General features: G+C 46.4%; 1 protein-coding gene and 1 long non-coding RNA gene across 3 annotated transcripts in view; one reads left to right on the forward strand and one right to left on the reverse strand.

Annotated features, from left to right (window-relative positions):
* Window positions 1–6,351: 6,351 nt before the first annotated feature.
* On the forward strand, window positions 6,352–27,540 carry LOC127034884 (uncharacterized). Its single transcript, XR_007769516.1, has 3 exons — window positions 6,352–6,449; window positions 6,630–6,830; window positions 27,295–27,540. It is a non-coding gene; the product is annotated as an uncharacterized LOC127034884 (long non-coding RNA).
* Window positions 21,477–27,824, reverse strand: part of CMKLR1 (chemerin chemokine-like receptor 1) — a 41,580-nt gene continuing 35,232 nt past the window's right edge. For both annotated transcript variants that reach the window (XM_050924230.1, XM_050924229.1), the window contains exons 2-3: window positions 25,644–25,728; window positions 21,477–24,697 (exon numbers count right to left, since the gene is read on the reverse strand). In XM_050924230.1, the coding sequence (XP_050780187.1) occupies window positions 23,621–24,694 (1,074 nt within the window). In that variant the 5' untranslated portion in view covers window positions 24,695–24,697; window positions 25,644–25,728 and the 3' untranslated portion in view covers window positions 21,477–23,620. The remainder of the gene's footprint in view (window positions 24,698–25,643; window positions 25,729–27,824) is intronic.

Below are 27,824 nucleotides of genomic sequence, written 5' to 3' on the forward strand. Positions count from 1 at the left end.
CGAGTCCTTCTGGGCTTTCAGGGTGCTTAGATCCTAGCTAGGATACCCTGAATTCCGCCCACACAGCCCCAAGCCCAAACTCAAACTGCTTCCCTCCTGCCACTCCCTTCCTTTGTCCCCTTCCCGGGCAAAGGTGTTGACCTTTCCCCTCCCTTACCTAGCTCAGGTTACAGGCCCTGGCATCGTCCATCCCCTAAAGTCCTCCCCTGCTCTCCCACTCCCCACACAGACAGTCCCTACTGCATCACACTCTGTAATGCTTTTACTCTATGGATACATGTGTTTGCTTAGGAAGAGTTAGGTGGCAGCTTAACCGTGGCCATTACACAGTTTACCATCACTGAGGAGAAAAGTAAAGTGGATTGGCTGGGAAGGTCACAGTGTTGGCAGGGTTTGTGTTTGTGTTTGTGTTTGTTGTGGTGTGCTTGCTGCTGGACCGAAATATACTGTGTGATCTGTCAGTTTGGGGCTGTATGCTGACCACGTGGGTGCTGAGTCTAGCGCCCTGAGAGGCTGAGAGCTTCTTAACAAGGCGTTGATCCCTAAGCCCTTTAACACCCATCAACCATTAACCAGGGGGTGAATCAGGAAGACCAGGGCTTTAAAAAGCCCCGTCCTAAGCGACCAGGGGCGCTAGCGACCAGAAGCGGCTAACAGGGGAGTTTTGCGAGGAAGTTCACAGGGAAAGTGTGAGGGGGGCTATATACACTTACCATGCCTTAAGCTTCCTTAAACTAAAAGCCCAAAATATCCCCTGATAAAAACAAAACAAGACCAAAGGAACCAGCTGCAGGAGTAAAAAGGCAGAAGTCCAACGAAAGAGTGGGGGCTACCCAGTTTTTTGTCCCCAAGGCAGCATGTCTAATTACCTTCCCTAGGGCAGGTGGCGTATGTGTGCACTCGGTGCAAGGAGCTCCTGGCCCTCAGAGACTGTGTACAGGTTTGGAGACCAGGGTGGCTGAGCTGGAGGAGCTGAGGGAGACAGAGGTACATAGATGAGACTTTCTGGGACACAAGAGAACAGTCCCACCCCCCATCTGACAGCCTCTGTGCTGTTGAGGAGGATGAAAGTCCCAGGGAAGGAGAACATCCAGCTGGAGCAGAGGGAAATGATCCCATAGTTGAGACCCACCTTCCAGGTGATGTTGTGGCATCCTCTTGCACTGAGGACACCTCTCTGGGGGAGGGAACTCCAGTTATTAGGAAGAGATGGATATTAGTAATGGGCGATTCGATTATTAGAAACATAGATAGCTGGGTTTGCAATGACCAGGAGAACTGCATGGTGACTTGCCTGCCTGATGTGAAGGTTGCAGATCTCTCAAGACATCTAGACAGACTTATGTGTAGTGCTGGGGAGGATCCAGTGGTCCTGGTACATGTAGATATCAATGGGAGAGAGGTCCTGGAGGCCAAATGAAGGCTGCTAGGTAAGAGATTGAAGTCCAGGACCGCCATGGAAGCATTCTCTGAAATGCTTCCAGTTCCATGCACAGGACCTGTTAGGCAGGCAGAACTGCAGGGTCTCAATGCGTGGATGAGACGGTGGTGTAGGGAGGAGGGCTTTAGATTTATTAGGAACTGAGGAAACTTTTGGGAAAGGGGGAGCCTATACAGGAAGGATGGGCTCTACCTAAACCAAAATGGAACCAGATTGCTGGCACTTACAATTAAAAAAGGTCGCAGATCAGTTTTTAAACTAAAGGCTGGGGGAAGCCGACAGGTGCGGAGAAGCACATGGTTCGGACAGTGACATCCCTTAGGGAATAATCTATTAATGGAGATTCTCTATGTCCTAGTAAGGAGGAGAGGATGGAAGATGATAAAATACAGGTAGGATCTGATGAGAAATAGTCAAAAGAAAAAAGTCCCATTCAATCTGGTTGCCCCATCTCAACTGGAAAAGATTCAGAAAGGGGTAACAAAAATCATCAGGGGTATGGAGCGGCTGCCATATGAAGTGAGATTAATAAGACTGGGACTTTTCAGCTTGGAAAAGAGACGACTAAGGGGGGATATGATAGATGTCTATAAAATCATGACTGGTGTGAAGAAAGTAAATAAGGAAGCGTTATTTACTTCTCATAACACAAGAACTAGGGGCCACCAATGAAATTAATAGGCAGCAGATTTAAAACAAACAAAAGGAACTATTTTTTCACATAACGCACAGTCAACCTATGGAACTCCTTGCTAGAGGATGTTGTGAAGGCCAAGACGATAACAGGGTTCAGAAAAGAACTAGATAAATTCATGGCTGATAGGTCCATCAATGGCTATTAGCCAGGATGGGCAGGGATGGTGTCCCTAGCCTCTGTTTGTCAGAAGCTGGGAATGGGCGACAGGGGATGGATCAGTTGGTGATTACCTGTTCTGTTCATTCCCTCTGGGACACCTGGCATTGGCCGCTATCAGAAGACAGGATACTGGGATAGATGGACCTTTGATGTGACACAGTATGGCTGTTCTTGTGTTCTTATGGGAGCTAGGCAGTCTGGAAATACCCCAGTCAGGAGGGAGTGAGACGTAGGTTTCCACCCAAGAAGGGTTATGGCTGAAGAACCAGGAGCCTAGAGTGGGTGCCCTGCTTGGACCATAGAGAGGGGAATACGGGTGCAGTTGCACTGAACTGTGACTATCTGCATTTTACTTATTGGTAATATTCTCCAACAGTCACTTAAAACGTGCTGTTTTGGGGGCCACTCCAAAGCCCAATGAAGTGAATAAAGAGACTCCCATGAACTTGATTAGGCTTTGGATTGGGCGCTTGGTGAACATTCAGTTCAAGCAAACTCACTTGCTAGAATATCGGCATTTAGCACAGGCATGTGCATTTAAACATTCCAGTAAATATTCAGATAGTCTTTATGCAATATCCTCCCAGCTCTACTCAAGGTCGCAACAATATTCAAGCAATTTTACTGCAAAAATACTCCTAAAATGATTATTTAGTAAGATATTGCCATGATGTGGATTTGCAAACTCAGGATTGGATCCTCAGCTGGTGTAAATTGGCCTGTGTCTGTTGAAGTCAAGGGGACTATGTTGATTTATAGTTGCTGAGGATCTGGCCCTTAATTTTTAATGACTCGTTTGTATTTTAGAAATAGAAACATCCATTAGAGCATTATAAAACAACAGCCTACTGGAAACCTCCAAGCTTCCTTCTCTCTGCATGGAGCTTTCGCTCATACAGATATGATGTATTTGTATGTAAAACAGACTTTTTATATTAAATAGGCAAACAGCTACCAAGAAAAAATCAAATATTAGGTTTCCAAAGCTGTCATTATCATGATGATTTAAGACAAGGTTATGTACCAAGCCAGAATTATGGGAAAGCTGTTTGCAGTAATGATAGATGGGGCTGAAAAAGCCAACTGTGAAAATTAGTGAGGATTCTCCCCACATTAACTTCTCCTCAGGGAGGGTAACATTATAAAACAAACACCAGCCTAACGGAAACCATGGTAGGGGCTCACAACCACACCGGTGCGTTGCTGCCGAGAGGTGGACTGCATCTAACTCCAAGAAGAGACCAAACACACATGCAGATTGCAATTTACCCACTGGTCATAAGATCAGTGCACGGCTGTGCAGCCCAGCATAAGAACTGCCTGAAGGTCTCCCTCGTGGAGGCACAAGGCTGCCTGCCCACCCCCAGCCCCTACACATCACACAAAGGGCCTCCTTGTTGGCTTCATGTAGACCAATGTGGGAAGCCACCACCGAAGTCGGTCATGGGGCGGGATCAGAGGAGAGGCCCCATATCCACTTTTACATGGATTCAGTGTGCTCCGTACAATCAGTACAGATGGTCTGATATTCCAGAGAGTAGGGTTGGAAAGTAGATTTCTCCACACCAGCTGCCCCTCCAACCACCTGCAGAGGTCCTGAACCTACCCCTCACTGAAGACCATGGAAGCTCTGCTATTGCCTTCAGTGGGTAAAGATCAATCCCAAAGACGCAGAAGGAGTGGAGAGGATCTCTCCCAATGGACACAAGCAGAAGACAGAGGGGACTGCGCCCAGACATCTCAGCAATCCCACAGTGTTCTGTCAAACACCCGATGTTTTCTCACACCTTTACAAAGAATTAAAATCGAAAAAGGAATTGGGGAGCCCGCAAATCCTGTGTTAATCCAAAAGAGCTTCAACTCCCAGGCTGAGCCAGTTCAAGGCTGGTACCAAGCCGTCTGGGTAAACTTCTATTTATTTGGTGTTTTGGCACATCTCGGCTAACTGCAGGCCCGCACTCATCCCTGGAGCCTGGCACCATCCTACCTTTCAGGAAATATGGATCTGGATCCCAACATTGCTGCTTAGACCCGTTTCTGGTCTCCACACAGGAAAGTGTTTGGGCGTGTGCTTAACTTTGCAGACATATTGAAGCCTGACTGACTTTCCTGAACAGGGATGGACTTAAGCATGCGCTCAAAGACTTTCTTGAATCAGGGATTGGAGGCAGCTTGCCTGAAATACCACCAGAAAGTCAGGGGTTTGGCGTAACCTGTTTTCTCATCATCCCCTTGGAACTGCCACGTGCCGACATGCACAGGGTGAATATTTTGCTCCAGCTAATTATTCATTTCTTTTCCAGCTTTACAAGGTGGCCATCAATTCTGACACGACATGCGTATTTGTGATTGACATTTACAGTGCTAGGCTGAGGAACTATTTCTCCTACCAGCTATAAAAACCTTTTGTTCTTGATGCATGATTTAAAGATGCTTTTGACCTCTATTCATGTTCAGCAAATAGGATTCCAGAAGCAAACCTTTTAGCATTTAATTAAATATTATGTACAGGAGAAAGTGGGCAAACAAAGACTTCTTCCAGCTGTCCAAAACACACATTTTTTCCCCTACGATGGAAGAACAGGAAAGTGTTTTAAAACAAAACACAACCAATGGATGACAAAATGTATGCACAGCCTCACAGAGCCTCTGAGCAGCTTATTCCTTAGGGCATTTAACTAACGGAGGTTTCAGGAGACAGAAGAAAGTATATAAATTACACTAACAGATTCCATGATCAGTTATTAATGTTAACAGCCCAATGTTTCCTGAACGGAGAGATTTTGTCCATGATCTTTTGAACAGCCCAGGACATACAATAAGCATAAAAATCAGGTTCTGCACATGAACGCAGGCTGTTTTGCGCAACTGTGCCCAGCGGTCAATAGTTTCCTGCACTCATATGACCTTCCAATGGTCAAGAGTGCTTTGGGGTGTTGGGGTGTCACTGATTCTGATTGGCCAGTGATCCTGTGTGTCATCTTGTGCTGCTTTTAGAATGTCCTAGCTGATTGGCTGATCAGGACATTAGTCATTTGCCTCAACTCTTTCTGCTAGGATCTAGGCGGGGACCAAAAAGTCATGAGACCACCTGTTAGGTGGTAGAGTCCCTACCCTACTGCTAGCACATACCCAGCATGCTATTCAGAGAGCTAAAAAGCCAATTTACTAATCAAATGGTCAGTCCAAAATAACACAGCAGTCCCAGAGGGAGAGAGGGCTGGCTCAGACCCCAAACTCCCTCTCTGGCAAGGGTGATCCCCATTTGTCTTATATTCAGGATGAAGTTGAATGAACCCACCTGCCCCATCAATCAGCTGTAATTAACCTGCAACTCCCAACAGGGTTCTGACACCCAGTAGCAGAGTGGAGGGGGAACAGGAAAGTCCTCTTGCCAAAAAGCTATCATGTGCCAGTGACTCTGGGTTGCTGCAGTGATTTGGGCTTGATATGAAATAGTGACCAAAAGGGGAAGACAAAACTGACTAGGGTTCACTTGAAATGTCAAACTAAGGGATATTATTCCTACAAAGCTGATTGCTGAGTGGAGCCTCCTGGATCTACCAGGATTCCAATATGCAGGCACTCCTGTTGTAATCACAGACATGGACCCCCTGTGTGCACTTTACTACATGGCAGGACATGACTAGGTTCCAGTTTGCAGCAACAGATCAATGAGCTGACTAACCCCAACAATGAAGAGATCTCTGTAAATTGTGCCTTACTTTGTACGGAGAGGGGATTAACAAAGGGTGTCGCTGTTGAAAATAAATAACATTGCACTCCCGTTTGCTTCTGGAGGCATCACAATGCAACAAACACAATATAATGTCCAGGCCTCAGCTGGTTAATACCAAAGGGAGGAGTTGAATACCTGGATCTCTCTTTAGATCAGTGATACTCAGACTGTGACTTTAATGTGTCTCCTGCTGCTCTTTGCAGCACTTGCTACTACAGCTATTAACCAATCAGGATGCTTTTACTGTGCTATTAACCAAGTAAGTTGTCAGTTTGCACTAAGTTATCAATTTATTTGCTTTGAGAATAGTATATACACATATAAAAACAAAATATTTCCCCATCAGATTGTTTCAATGTGAATAGTACGATAGTCAATGAAACAATGAATTCACACTACTGCAGCTCTTTTGGGTAAGTCTGAGCACTAATTTGGCTCCTGTACAACTGAGGTCTAGGTACCACCGCTTTAGATAATAACCTAACTGCTCTTTTGAGGGGAAGGTTAGTGAATTTGGGGTTCTTTATTAGAGAGTTAAGTGTTGGTGAACTATCCTGTAATGTTCTGTTATCTAACCTTCTGTTTCTCCCCAGAACAGCATACTAGAGGCATAAGCAATGGAAATATCCCTTGGAGGTTCCTGCGTCTCCTGGAGGAATCATTCTGTAAACACATCAACGTTGGAAGGAAATTGCGCTGTGAAGATTGCCACTGCAGTATGGTTTTTAAAGGGAATCACATTCTCTTCAGCCTCCAGTCCCACCCAGAGCGAGGTTCCGCAGCTCCGTTTCACAGTGAGTGCTATTAACAGAAGATGCCAGTGCTGAGATGAGCCCTCAGCCTCATTTCTGGGCTCAGCCTGTAGGTCTGCCCACTAAATGGGAGCCTGGTGTCAAAAATCAGGCCTTGGCATTTCCAGCTACATGCAGAGAAGGTGGTTTAGGGGAAGCCGCTCTTCTTCTAAAACCTCTTTTTAAAAATCTCCCGTCCTCGCCTTAGTAAAAATGCTTTCAGCCCATCAGTGTTATTGGGAAAAGTGTCCAACAGGTGGCAGTAGCTTATCTCCTATTAATTTGCTTGATAGTCCTGTCTGGTACAATATTCATTATCCTCCTTCTTGGTTCAGGCTGACCAAATTTGATTTTCAATACAAATCCCCCTGACCTTCCTATTCTTAAATGCCTGAGAGTAACACGAATAGAGATCTCATGTTCTCACTATGTCCTGGCAACCATCAGCTCTAGGCTAGAAGGACGTTCTGAGTTGATTGAGCTTCTGGCTCACATTTCAGCAGATTTTTTCCTGCTTACTTGGGTTCATTTTCAGGGATTGGCACTGCACCTTGATCTGTGTGTACTGGGAAGATGCCAGGAGCAATTGTAGGACTGATGCAAACAGACCAGCAGTGATAACGAATATCCAGTACTCAGCACTGGCTGAGCAGCGGCCTAACTTTGAGAGTACCGAGGGAGAAGTCCTGTGGCTAATTTCAAGCCCATTTAAGCATCCATGGGGTTGAAAATGCAAAATCAGTGTTATTGGGTTCATGACCTGTGCTAAGGAGGACTGGAAAAAAGAGTGGGACCCAATGAAAAACCAACCCAGAAGGAGACTGCAAGGAAATGTGCATGGGGCAGGGAGAGCGCAAACATCAAAGGTAACGTGTCTCGGTATCCCCTAAGTATGGCAATCGCTTGGACCAGCGCAGCTGTGGGAGGTTGGGCCTACCCCGGATACATAGAACAGGCTGCCTTTAGCGAGATTGATTTTTGAAAAAAACATTTAAACATCCTTGGAAACCAACCCTGGGTTTAAGGGTTATGTACCTGAATGAGTTTTGCAACCCACCTAAAATAACCGGAGAGGCTTGACTCTCCCCTCTGCCCACCAACTCCAGGTGGCTCATCCATCCTGTCTTGTATTTCATGAAGGCTGCCCTGCAGACAATGTAGCAGCTATTCACAGTCCTGTCTCCTTCTCTCCAGCTTGTTTGGTAACCTGCTCTCTCTCTCTCTGTTTATAGATCTCTCTCTCTAAATACATTGTCAGTTTCATTTCCTGGTTCCCATGCTTGTGCTGTTCAGGTTGACAACACCACAAAAGAATAGGTCAGATTACCCTTCTGGTCTCTCCTCCCTTTCCCCTCCCCGCAACCCTGGCCAAAGGAAAAACACCCTCTCTCCTTAACTCTCATCTCTGAATGTTCAGCCCTACGCCAGCAGAGCCGAGCAGTGCCAGCCTCTTTCCCTCCCACACTGCCACATCATGCTGTTTGAAAGTGCATGGAGGGGTGTGAATGCCGAGATTAGGGTGTTACCCAGCAAGCTCGCTTGCTTGCTGCAGAAGAAGATGGTCCCTGTTTTCACTTATTTGCATGGGGCTAAGATGTTTCCCTGATGCCAGATAAACAGGGTGCTGATTTGGAGTGCCTCTACCTTACCTGAAGTGGTATTTTATTGAGATTGCCGTCTATCTCCTTCTTAGCTGATTATGATTTCCAGAATTCCTAGGACTCAGCGTGCCCCTGTGTATCAATGCCAGATGCTCACGTCAGATAAAAGGCTTTATCTACAGGTGCAGCTTTCCTATTAGTAACAAACCTTTCACTTTATATTTCAAGCATAAGAGGCAGTTTTATTTACTTTCATCACAGATATTTGATTTTGGCAAAAACTCCTGGAGTGGGATTTTTTTCATGTCAATCACTGTATATGGTTTTATGTATTTATTCTATTCGCTTTTCGTTGTTTACAAGGGTTTCTCAGCATCTTCAAAATAACATTGCAGGCTAAGAGCTTGGATTCTGCACTGACCAGTGCCTTAGAAAACCCTTGAGTAGTTAGATATTATTAATAGCACCTGGAACCTCCGCTGAGACCAGGCCCACGTTGTGCTGGGTGCTGCCTGAAAACCGAGAGGTCTGCTGCTTGCCAGAAGCTAGGATTCACGATGTGACGGAGAGACTGCCAAGACTCATCAAGCCCTCAGATCACTACCCCTTCCTGCTTCTCCACGTGGGCACCAATGATACTGCCAAGAATGACCTTGAGTGGATCACTGCAGACTATGTGGCTCTGGGAAGAAGGATAAAGGAGTTTGAGGTGCAAGTGGTGTTTTCGACAATCCTCCCTGTGCAGGGAAAAGGCCTGGGTAGAGATCGTCGAATTGTGGAAGTCAATGAATGGCTACGCAGGTGATGTCAGAGAGAAGGCTTTGGATTCTTCGACCATGGATGGTGTTCCAAGAAGGAGGAATGCTAGGCAGAGATGGGCTCCACCTAATGAAGAGAGGGAAGAGAATCTTTGCAAGCAGGCTAGCTAACCTAGTGAGGAGGGCTTTAAACTAGGTTCACCAGGGGAAGGAGACCAAAGCCCTGAGGTAAGTGGGGAAATGGGATACTGGGAGGAAGCATGAGCAGGAGAGTGCAAGAGGAGAGGACTCCTGTCTAAGACCGAGAAAACGGGACAATCAGCGACTTATCTTAAGTGCCTATACACAAATGCAAGAAGCCTGGGAAACAAGCCTGGGATTGTTTAGTCTGTAGAAGAGAAAGATGAGGGGGGATTTGATAGCTGCTTTCAAACTACCTGAAAGGGGGTTCCAAAGAGGATGGATCTAGACTGTTCTCAGTGGTATCAGATGATGGAACAAGGAGTAATGGTCTCAAGTTGCAGTGGGGGAGGTTTAGGATGGATATTAGGAAAAACTTTTTCACTAGGAGGGTGGTGAAGCACTGGAATGGGTTACCTAGGGAGGTGGTGGAATCTCCTTCCTTAGAGGTTTAAGATCAGGCTTGACAAAGTCCTGGCTGGGATGATTTAGTTGGGAATTGATCCTGCTTTGAGCAGGGGGTTGGACTAGATACCTCCTGAAGTCCCTTCCAACCCTGATATTCTATGATTCTATGATAGTGCAAGAGAGTCTCTGCCCCTAATAATCTACCCTAATAATCATTCTTCCGCTCTACTCTGCACTGGTTAGGCCTCAACTGGTGTATTGTGTCCAGTTCTGGGCACCGCATTTCAAGAAAGATGTGGAGAAATTGGAGAGGGTCCAGAGAAGAGCAACAAGAATGATTAAAGGTCTAGAGAACATGACCTATGAAGGAAGGCTGAAAGAATTGGGTTTGTTTAGTTTGGAAAAGAGAAGACTGAGAGGGGACATGATAGCAGTTTTCAGGTATCTAAAAGGGTGTCATCAGGAGGAGAGAGAAAACTTGTTCACCTTAGCCTCTAAGGATAGAACAAGAAGCAATGGGCTTAAACTCCAGCAAGGGAGGCTTAGGTTGGACATTAGGAAAAAGTTCCTAACTGTCAGAGTGGTTAAACACTGGAATAAATTGCCAAGGGAGGTTGTGGAATCTCCATCTCTGGAGATATTTAAGAGTAGGTTAGATAAATGTCTATCAGGGATGGTCTAGACAGTATTTGGTCTTGCTGTGAGGGCAGGGGACTGGATTCAATGACCTCTCGAGGTCCCTTCCAGTCCTAGAATCTATGAATCTACACAGACAAAGTGTGGAAGGGGAAACAGGTGCTGGGGGGTGAAGTGACTTGCCTAAGGTCACACCACAGGTAGGGGCAGAGCTGGGGAGAGAAAGCAGGTCCTCCCTGTCCAGTGCACCACACTACAGCCCCAGCTTACATGCCCCAATGAAAGGTGCTGTGGGTAACCCAACGGGAGAGAGATTTTTCCCAAATATCCTTTCCCTTTGGTGCTTTTGGGCACAATCGGCCCATCTGTGGTTTAACTTCTCCCTTGGTTGTCCAAAGCATCCTCAGGGAAGTCCTGACACCTGCTTCTCTTGCTCCCCTGTCGGCCTTTCTCTGCTTGGCACCGAACAGAGAGAGGCTTGTTGTGAAAACAATGTCAGTCCTTTAAAAAACTACAGCAGCCGCCTTTCTGTGTTAACAGCCTGCGAGTGAGAGGAAGATACCTCAGGAATGGCTCCAGCAGGGCTGGAACTTTCGATTTAAACATTTTTTTGCAATGTGCTTGTAAAATACATCGCTTCCCCCAGGGGCTGTCCGCAGCTGGGGTAACCTGCTACTGCAGGCTGCTAATGGGGTTGCCTAATGCACGATGGCAGTTCCTGCTCTGCTCCTGAGGCCTGTGTGCGCGTGCAAACTCGCCTGATCATCTGTATGCAACAAGGAGAACAATCCCAGTGGAAGCTTCCACATGTTGCCAACCACGGACTTGTGAGGGAATCCACCCCTCTGCAGCCCGGCTCCCCATGCTGTGACAGTGGCAGCTCCAGCCTCTCCCCAGTCCAGATGGCCCACTGCGCCCAAGCATAATGTGAGAAGCGGGAGGGGGCGAGCACCTGGCTTGGAAGGAAAAGGATCCGATGAGCGTCAGCTGGTTCTGTGCTTTCCACAGTACGGATTGAAACACTAAACACTATTCACTGTGGAATCCCGAATGGATTTGCCTCAGAGCACGTGTCTTGATCCAAGGCCAGTGCTTTAAAACCTCCAGCCTTGTAAATCTAAAAACCAGCCCTAATCAAGAACTAATTTCAGACACGGCTTAAACCTCGTTCCTGTTTGCCTTTCGTTCCCCGACGTGTGCAAAGCCTCTCAGAAGCCTGCTAGTCCCTTTCGCATGCAGTTTGCAATATTCCTCTTCCTGTCCTCTCCCATTTAGCAGGCGCAGCTATTTTACGCTGATTTCTTTTAAAGAGCCCACCACACGATGGCAAAGCCTGTCCACCCTTGTTGCGAAAAGCCCCCTGGACCCAGCCCAATAGTCAAAAGGTCCATTAAGTCAGGCTGCAGCCCAGGTGCAGAGGTGACAGAATGGCAGGTCTCTCCTCAGCACACTGCAATGCACAAAGCTGGGGCTGGATAGATGTGGGGAAAGCAGAGCATGATCTTGTCCCAATCCCAAGACAGCACCAGGCTCTAAGGCCCAGCACCTCACTGTGGCAGGAACAAACATGAACGTGCTGCTTAGCAACGAGAGCTAACTCCCAGGCCTCGACAGACTGACAGGTTGAAGGAAGAGGGCGTGAGAGGACAGAGGAAGTGTCGACTTGTCTGAATGCCACCCGGGGAATGCAAAGGCTAAGACCTGCTGCCACCCGGGATTTCTGCTTGACCAAAGCATGTGAGAAAGAAACTGCTACTCACAGAAAATGAGAACAGATGGGGGCCTGGCGTGAGGACCAGCCACAGAGATGGGACGGGAACATCCCACCAATTCCCATGGGACAGCCTCTCCCCCAGACAGCTGCTAATGGTGCATATGTAGAACTCAGGCTTCTCACTAGCCCAGCAGCCTGCTGCTCTCCGCCTACTCCACCGTAGCCGCTGGCAACAAAGCAACGTGCTCAGGAGCCTTGCCAGAGGCTCCCACACCCCTGCACGACTGAGTCTAGAATTAGTATCTGGGGAATGAAGAATGAGGTGCCAGTGCTGCAGTCTGATGGGCTAGGGCAGCCCCCTGCTCCTTGCTAGGAGACCTGAGTCCTGGATGAGAGCCTTAATCAGCAATTTCCCTTTTCTCTGTCTAAACCCCAATCCCACAGGGGACCGAACCTTTACTTTTGACTCCGTCTATGCCACGAATAGCAACATTATGTTTTTACCAGAGGTGCAATACGGGACTATATAGGGGGAGGTGAGGGAAATTGAACACATCATAGAATCATAGACTATTAGGGTTGGAAGAGACCTCAGGAGGTCATCTAGTCCAACCCCCTGCTCCAAGCAGGACCAATCCCCAGATTTTTACCCCAGTTCCCTTAATGGCCCCCTCAAGGATTGAACTTACAACCCTGGGTTTAGTAGGCCAATGCTCAAACCCCTGAGCTATCCCTCCCCCCCCTATCATCATAGGCGATGATAATTCAGGGATTGTCATAGGATCCAAGCCATCAAACTGCTGTGCAGTAAGACAGAGGGGGAAGGAGGAATAGATGGGGAACTGAGGCACAGGGAAAGACTAAGTGACTTGGTCAGGTCACACAAGGAGTCTGTGGCGGGGTGGGGAATAGAATCCAGAGTCCTCATCCATACTGTACTAGCCTTCTGTTTCTGGTCAGTTTCACAGACAGGGCACCTTTCACTGCAGCTGGACAACTCTTGGCTTTAGAAAATAGCTGCTATTATTATAATAGACTTTTTTCTTAAGTGTGCATGGAACTATTTCCCATGGGCCTTAGGTTTTTAAAGCTTGTTTTCATACAGCCTAAATGATGGGCTGGATTCAACCTTAGACTGTCCCTTTATTTCTTGAGGTTATGTTACCAATTGACACTTCAAAAACATATTGTCACAGGCCTGCTCCTTTGCCACTCAAGCCCCTGGGCGTTTCACCACCCACTGCAACAGGGCTTAAGCCCCATGTTTTCTGTATTGTCAGAGCAGCAGCATAAACCTGATTTTCCTCCCTGCTGACTCTACCCAGACCCACCAAATAAGATTGTTCATCTCCCCACCAGAAAGGAGCCTTGGGAAGATTCTGTGCTGCCTGTGACACTTTGATTAATTAGTTTAAATGTGTGAAGCTCCCTGCAGATGAAAAGCACCAAGTGCTAAATGTTGTTGTTGTTGTGAGCCTCTCTGTGTTACAATCCAAACTGTCTTGATGGGGGAGCCTCTAACAGAACACCTGAAAACAGGCATGCAAAGCACTTTATTCCCCCAGAACATCGCAGAACCTTAGTGATCAAAGCAAGTTTGCTCTGTGCTCACAGAACAGATTTCCCTTTATAGCAAGCTGCAACACAAAGACATAAACCATCACTTGTCTTTCTCTGCCCCAAATCCCCCATGCTCAGCCACTGCACTCCCTAGTTATGCTCACCAAATACCCAGTTAACACCCTACTCAGCTGCTTGCCTGCAGTAGTTTATCCCCAGACCATTGCCCAGTTGCTTCCTAATCTAGGCTCTGATGCTGCAGTCAGAACCGCTTGGGTTCCACTTGGAATCAGGTGGTCAGGTTAATGTATCTGATTGCAGGGTAAGACCATTGGGCTTGTCTACACTGGATGTTTAATTTGGATTAGGGTAGAATGTGAATTTAAAGCTAACTCCATGTATGGACACTCATTCCAGAACAAGAATGTCTTGTTGCTGTGGATTAAATTACCCCTGAATAACTCCACATGTAGACAAGCCCAATTACTCTATAACTACATTCCACCCCAGCTCTAATTAACAACTTTCTGCAACAATTAGGCTTGAAGAGACTTGGCTCTTTGCTCCAAACAGAAATGCCAGGCTACGGGCAGCGGGGTGATTAGGAATGGGCACACACAACTTGTCCTAATCGTCATTTCAGCAAGTTACAGAGTAAAGGAAAAACACCCTCCTTCCTTTCAGTGCTATATCTTTGTATGATGGGCACCTACCACAGGGCCCTTGGGCAAAGCTACAGTTGTAAGACACAGTCAATTAGCAGCTACTTTCAGGGCTGAAATTTCAGAACAATCCTTGAATAAACAAGTACTCCTAAATCTCCTTGTCTCCCTTTCAAGGAAAGCTTGGGGCAAAGGGGGTGCCCAAAGGGGATTGGACTTTCTTTCATTTAGGGCCTGCACCAGTCAGATGAATCGGAGTTTTGCAACTGATTTCAATGGGAGCAGGAGCCAGAACTTAGACCCCCATCCTGCAATCAGCTTTATCCTGCACATTTCTGGGTTCCATAGGGACTGGAGGGGTCTGGCTGCAAGGACCTGATTGCAGAATCGGGGCCTTCCTTTACCTGGCTGGTTGGTTTGATTTCATTCCAGGGCTTCTGTATTTGAATGTCTGCAGGTTCTATTTTCATTGTTCTGCAGGTTCCTAAATAAATAACAAACTGCTAGAATTGATAAATGCAGAGGTTTCCAGCTTCACCAGGAGCCCCCAAGTTGCACTGGCTGCAGTTTTCTGCTTGACCTTTCTCTGCCATTTCATGTCTTCATTGTTCCACAATCTCCATCTCTAAACAGTTCGCACAGAAGAACTCTCCCAGTGCAACTGATTCCAGCAAACAAGGTAAAAACACCAGCCCGGCAGCCACCCTTCTCACTGCAAAAAGGTGCGTTTTTACATCCAGACAGTTAACAGGGTGTAAAATCCTAATAGAAACAAGGGGACAGCATTGTTTCCTGGATGTAGCTAGTCAAGACCCAGTGGGGATATAGGGTTAACATCACCTGGACACATCCAGGCTGAAAACGATGTGAGTCTTGTCTCCACTAGCATTCTACACCCAGATAGTTATCTGCATGTAATACACCTGTTTTTGCAGGGATGCTTTTACTCTCACGTTCACCTGGTGCTCTTCTGGCTAGCAGAAGCAAGAAACATCAGGGATTCTATCTTTCTGTCTATCTAAGGAGAAAGGGACAACTTTGGTGGATGTGCCTGGTCTCTCATCTCCCTACCAAGCTGATACTAACAAGATTATGCAGATGAGACACTTGATAGATTAGAAAAGCCCTGCCATGGGGGCTGGGGGGAGAGCTGTCTGATGATCTGTTGGAAAACCAGCTCTCTCTGCAGCATGTGGTATCATCAGAGGTGTTTCTACTGCCTGACAGTGCAGCTCAATTACTCGGGCTTTGTGAATCAGTGTACAGCTGGGTCTAGCTTGAGCTTTTGCTGATGAGACCTGTAAATAGCTTAGTGTCTTTTCAGGTAGCTGCCTATTGACTTTTTCCTTTTATATAAAAATATATATTGCTCCTGTAGGTGTCTGTGAACAGACTCCCAATTACTGGGAAAGGAGCTGGCTGGCTGATGTTTTCTAGAGCTGTAAGATATAAAGTCTTCCCAATGGAAACTGAACACGTTACAGCCATTGGCCTTAAATAACTTGCAGGGGCTTTTTAAAAAACATAATGGTCATTGCCACAGCTTCAGTTCCTGGCTCTTCCCTTTTAAGAGCACCAGGGAGGTTAAAGCAGAGGGAGGAAGACCTGCTGGGAGGTCACCTTCTCCAGCTGCCAAGTAGTGACATCAAGAGTTAGACATCTAAATAGCAGATCTAACTACACATTGCAACCCGGTCGTCTCGTTTCTGGAACCAGCCTTGTGCTATAGCCCCAGGACCAGGAGTTGCTCTGTTGAACACAGAGCTGTCTGTAACTAATCCTCTTCCCTGCCCCACACCTTTCTGGGATAATTCATAAGGAAACCAGCCCTGCCTGGTGGATCTCTGCTAATTAATTTGTACAGCTAGGAAATGGCCATTGCTGGGGTCACTGCTCCTGCTAGGCAGGTCAAATAGCTGTTCCAATCTTCCATGAGAAATTAAATCTTTGCCGTTTATTTTTCCTGTGGGAGCCTCTCTCTGATGCTCATGTTGGTAAACAGATGCAGTGTGGTGCGCTTATGGGCTGTAATGTATTCATCTCTTTAAATCATGAGGATCCCACAGCTAATACCTTGCTACATGGCAACCATTCAGCATTGCGGAGGTTGCTAGACCTGCAGTGGCCCTCAAGCCAGCGACCTCAGCACGTGGTACCCTCTCATAGGGTATACAAACTGTATTCGAACAAATGTTCAAGTGATCTAATACATAGGCTAAGAAAAAAGAGTCTGTATATCTTGGTACAGTGCTTAAATTATTCAAAAGTACAAAGGTTGGTTTAAAAGTAATACAGTATATATAATACAGAATCAGCAATAACCTATAAAGATTAAAATATGTATCGATACAATTTACATGTTAGCATCCAAGCATTCAGGTACATCAGTCCTGGAAAGTTATACAAAGAGTTATGGAAATGCATGGAGATTGTCCCTCAGTAACTGAACGTTTAGGGTTGGTTGTCTGTTAGAAAATACAATCCATCAGGGAAGTATTTCAGTTACTTTCCCGAGTGTGCTCCTCAGTGGCACTCCAGCTCATCTCTCCGGTCGACCACCTGATGGCATTTGACACCATGTGTTGCTGTATCAGCCGAGTGTAGCGCTGACCGATTCCGCCTTCTCTCAACACTCACTCATTGCTGGGGTCCGATGCACCCAGGGCTCCAGCGATCAGAGCGTGAGTTTGAACCTGGTTTGTCCAATGGTTAAAGTGGAAGGGGAGCTGAGCCACAACTCCTGAGTTCTATTCCAAGCTCTGCCGCTGATTTGCTGTGTGACTATGAGCAGATCATGTTGCCTCTCTGTGCCTCAGTTTCCCCATGTGAATAATGAGACTAATACTATTTACCTACCTCACAGGGGCTTGTTGAGACAGCTAGTTAATTAATTACTGATCATGGAAAAATCAGATCCTGAGGGTCTTTCTCAGGCAAAACTCTCACCGAGTTTTAATACCTGCTGATTTTAATGTATTTTAGCTCATGATTTGTAAGTGCGCTGTCCAAGGTGTCAGATAATTAACGAGATATGAACTTTCCATGGTTCTGATAAGCATCTAACTGATCACGTCAGTGGGTGCCATGGCATCCCATCTCTCTATCAATTCCACACTCACCAGATTATGCAGATGAAACACTTGTTTGGAGGTTTCTCCAAATGTCTTTGCTCTGTAAGTCTAATCAACAAAGTATTTTAGACCCAGATCCTCAGATCTGTTTAGGGTCTTCATTCTGAAATATTAATAGCTTTAGCCTCACCATAGCCTCATGAGGGACAAACATATCGTTATCTCCATTTGATGGGGAAACTGAGGCATGGGACATGAAATATGTGCTGACTCCTGATCCAAACGCCTCCAAAGTGTGGGGCTGGTGAGGTGCCAGGTTCTTGGTTAGACCTCTCTTGGAACTGGATTTTTTTTAAAGGTTGATTTGTTTGAACAATTTGAGCCAGATCCTCAGTGGGAGTAAATCGGTGTCAGTCCCTGGGTTTCAGCAGGAACTTTGCTTATTTATGTGAGCTAAGGCAATGGCCTTTTTTAAAAGAAATTGGGCAAAACTGGGCAGTTCATAGTTCATCTTCACTGATCTTCATAAATCGATTGTCATAGCTTTTTAGACCAGAAGGGACCATCCTTGTCCTGTACATTTGGTCTGCTCACCTGCAGAGCCCAAGCCAGAGAACCTCACCAGTAATTTCTGCATCAAGCCTGGAAATTTTGTTTGAGTCACACACACAAAAGGACAGCTCCATTGCAGCTTTGTGGAGGCTTATCCAGGATTTAAACCCAGCATGTCTCTCTCCCAAGGTGGCAGTCATAGTCTTTGGTCAGTAAGTACAACTCCTCCCCTTATGCAAAATAATATAGGCATGAACAGCAGCAGAATCAATAGGTTTCTACAGGAATTTATCTAACACCCAATAGAACTCAATCTCCTTCTTTGCATATGTTTTTGGAACTATCCAATAGAATTCAATAGCAGGGAAATAATTCTCTATGTAATTCTCTAGGTAAAACTTGTCTGTTGGCAGGTTATCATTTTCTCACTGGGAGACCATGGTATGTGGCCTAGTGGTTTACAAATGACCTTCATGCTACCTGGACATTAACCTAACAAGAACCTGCCCACTGATTTGCATTTTTTAAATATCATTGTCTTGATTCTTTTCCATAGATTTCCCTGTTTTACTGATCATTGTAATAGCTGTGTCTGATACAAAGAAATCAACATATAAATAAGCATGTCACCAGCTTCCACTCATTGCTAGCACTCAAGAAGCCAAAGCATGAATTATCTCCCAAATTAACTGGGCATGAAATTGGCTAGCGCACGTGGCTCAGCCCATCTTTTATCTAGAAGATCTATTAATGGGCTATGCAGGCTCCCTGAAAGGTAAAACAGCCGGCAGGAAAGTTACTTGATGGGTGATAAGGAGGGAAATCTTGAAGTGGGATTTATTATTTGAAAACTTTCTATGGGTGTTTTGTCCTCTGCCTGGTTGGGGGGCAGCACTAAGGAATGATGCAGAGTGCATTGATCCTTGCTCCCCCAAGCCATCTCACCAGGCAGGTCCAGGCCCCTCTGCTCTGTCCAAACACTCTGGGAGTGCAACAGAGCCAGCCCCATCTCTTTAGCCACATGCTGGGGCTGGTCCTCGCCCTGCTGCTGGCCCCTTCGTGCCCAGGGGCTGAAGCTCTCCGAAAGAGTCAAGCTGGCAGAGCCAGCTGTGCCCCCACCCCAGCCTAGAGCACGTCAGAGGCGGTGGGCGGGGCAAAGAGTAGAACTCCTCAAATCCTCAGCTCCCCCTCTGCCTTCCTAGCCCCTTTTTGTGCTGGGGGAGGGGTTGCTTGGCATGGGAAGGGCTCTAACCACGGGGCTGTCATTCAGAACCTGGCCATGGAGTCTTTTGCCTGCAGACAGCACCTTGCGCTATTGTGAAACTCTCAGTTTGCACCACCATAGCTTGTAAATGGTAGTTGTTCCAGCTAATGTTATTTATGGATTAAAACTTCCCCGGAACAAAGCTGCGAGGCAACTGGCTTGAGCTGAGCCTGATCGATAGATTTCTCTTCTCTACACGGCTGCCAGTGCCGATAAACCAGCCCATCGATTTTCACGTGGTGTTTATGACTTCTGAAGTATTGGTTGTATTATTATTTTTTCTTCCCCCTCCATTCGCCGATCCCCTGCTGTACTGCATTTAGGGCTAAACCCTTCCGAGCCAGGCTTGGGAACCCATAGGAGATGCGATCTAATCATAGGCCTCTGCGCATCAGCCACCTGCTGCCGGGCTCCCGGGGGTCAATTTGTGTCAGTATCGCACAACTGAAAGGAAGCATTAAGGAGTTTTTGTTTTGCCTTGCTCTGAATCAATAGGCATCGAGCTAGAATGGAGTTAACATACCACACCGGAGAGACTGTTGCTACCACTCCTGATATGTGAGCTGCTCAGAGATGGGGTGCGGGGGCTGGGGAGGGACCTGGGAAGATAGTTCACTACTGGAGCCTGGTGAAAGCCACTCGAATGAGAATCTTGATTGTGTCTTTGAAGAGGTCCTGGGGCACTGTGCCTGGATGATGGCACTACCATGACCTCATTCTGCCTCGTAAAGAACTTTCGCTTCTGAGAAGTCAGGGATAGGCAGGGGGCAGGATAAAATGAACCCAGCCAGCAGTTTGACCGGCTTTCCTAAAAGGGCAAAAGTGAAGCAAAATGCTTTTTGAAATCTTGCACTTCTCCTAGCCTGGAACCCTTTGCATCCCTGGGAGAACTGTTCGGAGGGTTTCTTTGTTGCCATGCTCAGAACCCCGCATGAGACAAACATAGGGTAACTCTACCCAGCAAAACCACCTGCCTGGCAATGAGTCTCAGGGCATGGGTGAGCTGACTTGGGCTCATGCCACAGGACTAAAAAAGCAGGGAGATGTTCCTGCTTGGGCTGGGGCCCAGGCTCCCAGACTCTTCCCCCTTGCTAGGTTTTAGCCCAAGCCCGACAGGCTACCCTGCTATTTTTAGCCCCTGCCAGCTCACGGCAGTTGACCCAAAGAGTCCTGTGGCGCCTTATAGACTAACAGACGTTTTGGAGCATGAGCTTTCGTGGGTGAATACCCACTTCACCCACGAAAGCTTATGCTCCAAAACGTCTGTTAGTCTATAAGGTGCCACAGGACTCTTTGCTGCTTCTACAGATCCAGACTAACATGGCTACCCCTCTGGCAGTTGACCCAGGCTCTGAGAGTAGCTGCTGCAGCCTGTGTAAACATAGGCTGCTCCAGTATTCAATTCCCCAGAGGCAAACCCCTTGAGTGCCACTGATTTAACGTGGAGCCCCTTGCAGGGATTCACAGTTATTCATCAGATCCAGCGGCGATGGATGCTTCCACAATTTGGAGCCTCAGGACTTGAAAAATGAAATCATCAGAATTTGCTCTGGTTGGGAGGCAAACTGATTTTTGCCCAGAAGAAATTGCAAAAAGATTGTTCCCTGTATTTTGCAGAGAATTTTCCATTTCTGGGATGCTGTGTCTGAGCCCAATCATCCTCCCCAAACCCCGAAATGTTGCTGATTGTCAGAGTGCTTTCCTGATTCAGCAAAGCACTTAACTCTATGCACAAGTGTAAGCCCATTGACTGCAGTGAATTGACTCTCATATTTAAAGTTCACTATGTGTTTCAAAGCTTTGCTGTACTGGGACTAAAGCTACCATAGTGGTAGATGTCTTGCCAAACCCTAGATGGGAGGATGACGAATCGAGTTATTCCCCCAAGCTGATTGGTGAGAGCATGGGAGCTGGAGCCAGCCCCGAAAACTCAGCAGGATCTGTTTAGAGGGACTCATGGCAACCTTTCCTTCACTCTCAGACGAACTGGCCGTGTTTTGTCAGGGTCCCCTCTGAAACCGGAAACCCCCTGCCTCAGGCATGCTAGAAACATAACCTAGGTTTTGCTGACAGCATGGACCACTGCTGGGGTCTGTTCTGAAGCAAAGACCAAGAGACTCTTCATTTTGTCTGTTCAGCTGACGCTAGGTAGCTATCTCCCGATCTACCCACTGTAGGGTATTTCCAGGGAACTTGTCAGACCATCTGGCTCGCAGCGCTCTAGTGGCTATGCCATTCTGAGAGGCAATGCAGGCACCAGAGGGAAACATGCCCATTAAAACTAACATCCGCAAGACTGAGGGGCCCTTAAAAAATCCCATGGCTCTTTTGGGAAGCCTCACCATGGCGCCCTGGCCGAATTCGCACTTTGGGAATTCTACCAACCTCGCGTTCCCTTATGGCAGAGTGCTGGAGAATGTCCTAACTCAGGAATGCCAAATCCGGCTCGATTCCGATGTAGTGAAAGCCCTAACTCACCAGTTGTGAGGCTGATTTCCCCTCTTTGTAGACAGAGAGGTTAAGTGCTGGCAAAGTGGGGGCTAAAAATAAAACTCACTGCAACCTTATCTAGGTTCTGCTCCATAATTATATCTCCACTAGAAAATTCTAAAGGGTGGAGCATAATACCATGGAAAGGGGATTATTCTCTATTAAGTATTATAGGTCCTTAGAGTAATTTCTATATAAGCCTGTCACATTTCTATAGTGCCCTGGTACTTTTACTCCTGTTAAATTCTACAGGACTTTTCCATCAGTTCTCCCACTCAGTTTTAATCACACAAGTTATTCTTCACTTCTTGTCTGAAACGGTTGTGTAGTGTTTTTGCATGTGGTGCCACATTCAACCCCAGAGATGGCTGCATTGTAGCGGTGGAATAAGTTATCCCGGTACGTAGTACGTATATCAGGAACGCTTTCTGACCCCTTTGCGGTACAGGTGTTATGTGAGTGTGCGTTTTTTTCAGTATTCTGTCTGATATTTATTTGTTCTTCTGTATCCCCTCTGACTTAAGGTGGACTTGATGAGAAAAGAATATTCAGAACACAATTTTAAAAAATGATTATACTAGTACCAACATATTCTATGCCTTTAAGAGGTTGGTTAAGTGGCAATATGCATACACTGTGCATAACATGTTCATAATCATTTTCTTATATAATAGGCAATATATATATCCCAGCTAGAGTAGCGCCACATTTTGATCCCACTGTGTGATGGGCAAGGTGAAGATTTTGTCACAGTTATTTTTAGTAAAAGTCACGGACAGGTGTCCCTGCTGCCCACTGCCCTCCGGGTGCCCCTGCCACCTGTGAGTGGCACGTCAGGTGCTCCCGGCACCCTCTGGGACCTCCTGCCCCCTGCAGTGGCTGAGAGTTCTGGGGCCTTCAGAGCCTGGCATAGCTTGGAGCTCCAGGGCCCCTGCTGGCTGACAGCTAGGGCCCCTGCTACCCTGGGGCTGAAGCGGAAAATGTCATGGAAGTCTGTGAAAGTTACAGAATCCATGTCTTCAGTGACATAATATTATCCTTAGTGGTGGGCATTGGAAGGATGTCCCCAAAGCTAAGAGTTAGAAGTCATGGCCTCCTCCACCTTCTCCCCAACTTCACTGAGAAGCAATCTGATTTTCTCTTCTCTGCACTTTTATCTCTCTTTGGCATAAGTCTCTTCAATTTCCTTCGTCTCTGGAAACGTCTACATTACCCAGTCTTCTAGTCATTTATGGCCAAGTTTTCTAAATTTGGGTGCTAATTTGTATGTGCAAATGAAGATTTGTGCATGCAAATACCAGACTGCATGTGCAGTCACCATTAATGCAGAGTTTAAACACACAATTATTGGGTGCAAGCATGTATAATCTTTGAGGATCTGATTTGGGCCAAAGACTGAATGAATGAACTAGTCCAATAGCCAATAGCCAAAGATGGAAATGCATTTTGGCCACAGAGCATTCCAAACTCTAGGACATCATAATCCATATCTGTAGTTTTGATTCCAGGTGCTTTAAGGTGGTATTGTCCTTCTCTGGAGCAGTTCAGGAGGCATGAGGAGTGTAAAGGTGCAAGTAAAAGGTACATGAAGCACTGCCAGCGTTGGTATTGGGACTGCATATAAAATGTGCTACGGTTTGTCCCTTTAACAATCTGGGTCAGAGAATCTATAGTGAAGATTCATGGCACCCGTCATCAGACATGACTAATGTGGGTAGATGCACAGATTTGATAGGGAAAACCCAAGCACTGCTTGCAACACTTGGAAAATGTTCTTCAACTACAGTTTGAAAGCACTAGAGAGCGTTCATGGATCTCAGTGCAATTATCTTTTGCTTCTAATAAAAGCGGATGGGAGCTTATCCTGGGTGAGCCCCTGACGTACCAAACGTAGAGCTTAGAGGAGGGTGGTATCCTTTTCAGTCATTGAGGACATCTTAGAGAAGCTCCTCTGAGCAAGAGTCGAGTGGGTGGCGTCTTCACTTAGTGCATTCACTAGTCTGGAGAGGACGGTCACCTTAAACTTTTTGAAGTCCTGGCCCATGAAGACATACAGGATGGGATTCATGCAGCTGCTGGCCGCAGCCAGAGCCGTGGTGATGGGAATCCCAATCTTGAATACCACATGGGAGACTTGCTCATGCTGCGTTTCCAGGAGGTTCAGGACATGGTAGGGGGTCCAGCACAAGAAGAAGGTCACAATAATTGTGACAATGATCTTGAAGGGCTTTTTGGATTTGGCAAGCCGATTTCGTTTCAGCTTGACGACAATGATCATGTAACAGACTGTGATGATGGTGACGGGAAAGACAAACCCTGTCAGAAACCTGACAAGATTTACAGTCTGGTGTCTCCTCATGCCCAGAGGATGGTCAGACTTATTCCCGGACAAGGTGTAGTTACTAAAACATATCACATTGCCTTCGTGAGTTGCAGTGTCCCGGAAAACGAGAGACGGGGAACTCATTACCAAACCAAGCACCCAGTCGACGACACAAACCAAACATGCCAGCGTAGTAGTTCGATGGTTTTGGGCCCAGACTGGAAGGACCACGGACACACAGCGGTCTAAGCTGATGGTCGTCAGCAGCAGCACACTGCTGTACAAGTTTAGGTTGAGGAGGAAGGAGTTTAACTTGCACATGGCCGCCCCAAAGACCCAATGGAAGTTCATGGCAGTGTACGCGATATTCAGGGGCAGGAAGACGTTGAAAAGAAAGTCGGCAACAGCCAGGTTGAGAAACCAAATGGCATTGATGGACTTTTTCATCTTGAAAGTGATGATCATGATGACTAGGCCGTTCCCCAGAATTCCCAGGAGGCAGGTGAGGCTGTAGACTACAACAGAGAGGATTCTAGCAATGTCTCCTGCATCGTGCGATGGCTCTTGCTTAACTCTAACTGTGGTGGAATTATAATAATCATAATCATAATCCACCAAGTAGTCATAAGAGTAATTGTAGGTCTCCATTACCTGTAAACAAATCACAACAGTTTCACCAGGCTGTTCTTCTATAGACTATCCCTCTGCTTGTTTCTGTGTACAGGGCCAAATCAACAGGAGTGAAGAATTCAGGATTTGTCCCACAGACCTTAGTTTGTTGTGTAAAGGGATTGCTCCATGCTGCCTTAAATGCTTGTGTCTACAGCTCTCCACAGGAGCTGCATACCTGCAGGTGAGGACAGAAGCTGGCAGTTCTGTGCATGTATCTAAGAGTAGAATGTGCACTATGATGTCACAAAGTGGGGTTAAAATCATGCACGGGGCCAACGGGCTGCTCTTGTATACACATTTGACATGCAGTTTCTATGGGAAAACCTGCCTTTGGCCGCCTGCAAGCCCCTCCAGGACTGGTCAGTCAAATATAGCAAATCCTGGCTCAAAGACATGAAGGAAAGACTGCAGGTCATGGTGTTTAAGAGTGTCTGTATTGGTCCAAACACTATCTTCTCCCGTCGACATAGCTCCTGCCTTTCAGGGAGTGGGAATGCCTGTGCAGACGGATGCTCTCTCATCGGTAGCATCTTCACTAAGAGCTACAGTGGCTGCACTGCAGCAGCGCCGTAAGTGTCGACAAGCCCTTAATATGGATTTACACTCATAGGGCCAAGTGGAGAATTTTGCATTTGGTACCACGGGGCATGATCTAAAACTGTTTGATTTCATTGAGGTTTGGAATCAGGCCCTTGCATTCCAAAATAGGTCCGGTACAACCCACCCACCACCCAAGGAAGCATCTGAGGCTTAATTAATTGGTGCTCTGTAAGTGCTCCGAGATCCTCCGATACATGCTTTTCTTTCTCCTCCTCAGCATTCATTCAATTGCACATTTCTGGGCCAGATTTTTGTTCTCAGGCAAACATGCCTCTCAACTGACTTCTGTGGGATTGCACAGGTGTAACTAAGGCTAGAATCTTACCTATTCGTGCCAGTATTTTCTTCAGCTCCACTCTCAATGTCCCTGTAGTAGGGGCCTCATCCACTCACCGAATAGCTGGAAACACCTGCAATACAGGAAAGAGGCCCACTGGGTTTATTAGCCAGACCAACACGGACAGTTCTTTCCTTTGAAAGCATTCCCTGTTCAGAGGCACGTGTAGGTGTTTAGATATAATATTAAAACAGGAATCAAATAGGGCCCTGCACCCATCAGAAAGGTGAGTTGGAAGGCAGGAAATCCATGTTTGTCTTGGGTTCAGACAAAAATCAGAGGGATGATTCCTAGATGCCAAGGCCAGAAGGGCCTGTTGTGATCATCTCGTCCGACCCCCTGCCTCACACCGGCCGGAGAACTTCCCCAAAATAATTGCTAATGCAGAGCTTTTAGACAAACAGCCACTCGTGATTTTAAAAGGCTTGTTTTGGGAAGTTAAACTCATCTGATCTTTACATGTAGTAATTTCCTCTGGCAATCCTTGCTACAGGGGCTACAGCAGTGTTTTTAATTAATTAATTAGTTTATCTGACCTGAAGTTCCATTTGCTACCATCACCTCCAGCTCTCGTTGCTTACAACCTCTCTAGCAAGGATTTTCCAAACTCGATAAATCAGTGTAAATTTAATCTTGTTTCTGAGCCCCTGGAACAGCCACAGTTACAATTTCCCCAACCATGCAGCTGGTAAAGCTGTGGATCTTTTTCTGCTGGCTGGGTTCTTCGTTGTCACATGGACGCTGCTCCCATCACAGTTGTCTTACTCAGAGAAAAACTTCCTACAGGCCGTTACTGTAAATAAAAGACCTTACTCATCAGTCCTGTCTGCTGCTGCCTAACCACCAGCACCACATGGCTTCCCTGCTGCATGCTGGCAAGGATCGAGGCAGTGACAGTATAATTACGGGGATGTGCACGCAGCCTATTGTATATTGTATCACTCACGTTGCAGCTTGGGAGGGTGAATTTTTCTGGTAATCCAAGATTTATTACAAAATAACATCAGTGGGCAGAGATATCCTCGGCCAACTCTTTTAGGATTATTGTGTGCAAGTTATCCAGGCCAGCTAACTTAAAAATATATATCTCTAGATGATATTGTTTAACATCCTCCTTAGTTACTAATGGACTGGAAAGTATGCTAGCCTCCTTGTGTGATAGGAGTTACATTAGCCTCCTTGCGTGATAGGAGTACATCATCCATTTACTGAGTTACGTTAGCCTCCTTGTGGGATAGGAGTACATCATCCAGTTACTGAGTTAAAAATTCCTATCGCCTTCACCAGAAGTTTACCTGTGTAAGGACTGAGTTATGAACCAAAGCAGTGTGTCTAAAGACCTCTGAACAGCGCAAGTTTCCACATCCGAATCTACATTCAAATGCAAATTTTGAGGCTTGGACCCATCTCTCCAGCAATTAGTGATAAGTCTGGAGGTTCAGATAAGTCTTTTTGTTCATCTAAACATCTCCCGAGCTGCCTACGTTTCTTGGGTCTGGCAAACTGAGCGAGATACCTCAGGATAATACTAGACAACTTTTCATTTACAAAATTCAATAAGAATTGTTCCTGTTTGAATCAATATTTGCCATTTTCCTCCGTTTTGTATTAACTGTAGATTTTTATCTTCTTTTCCTAGGTAAAGAGTAGCTGGCTTTGGATCGACATAGAACAAACAGTATTAAAAGTACAAAATACAGTGACGTGTCATCTGCCCCATCTGTGCAAGAACTGAACCAGCCCTTCACCTCAAGCTTGAAATAAATGAAGGCGTTCTCCAATGTTCTTGCTTAGGGTCATTACATGTGGCCCTTGGTTCTGTAGCCACTATCTCATGTGGAAGACACATCTCATGTGTATGCTGGTCACAAAGGGCCGTAGGAGAAAGAAGCCTGGTTAGCTTTTGTTTTATTTTAATTATTTTTAATTGTAATTCAGCTCTGCCTGCCCTGTGCCTTACAAGGACCCCGAGCTCCAAAACCCAACTGGAAAGGCTGCTCTGCTCTTATTCCAGCCCAGCTAGAAGCCGGAAGAAGCAGAAGAATGAGGCGGGAGAACAAGATTTTTAAGCCTCGCTTTGCAGATTCTCCAAGCTTGGTTGCTCAGGAAACATCCCGGCAGTGCTGAGAGCTGAGCTCATGCTGTGCAATTCAGATCTGCTCAGGGCTA

This window comes from Gopherus flavomarginatus, chromosome 15 (assembly GCF_025201925.1).
Source record: "Gopherus flavomarginatus isolate rGopFla2 chromosome 15, rGopFla2.mat.asm, whole genome shotgun sequence".
Taxonomy (NCBI): Eukaryota; Metazoa; Chordata; order Testudines; family Testudinidae; genus Gopherus; species Gopherus flavomarginatus.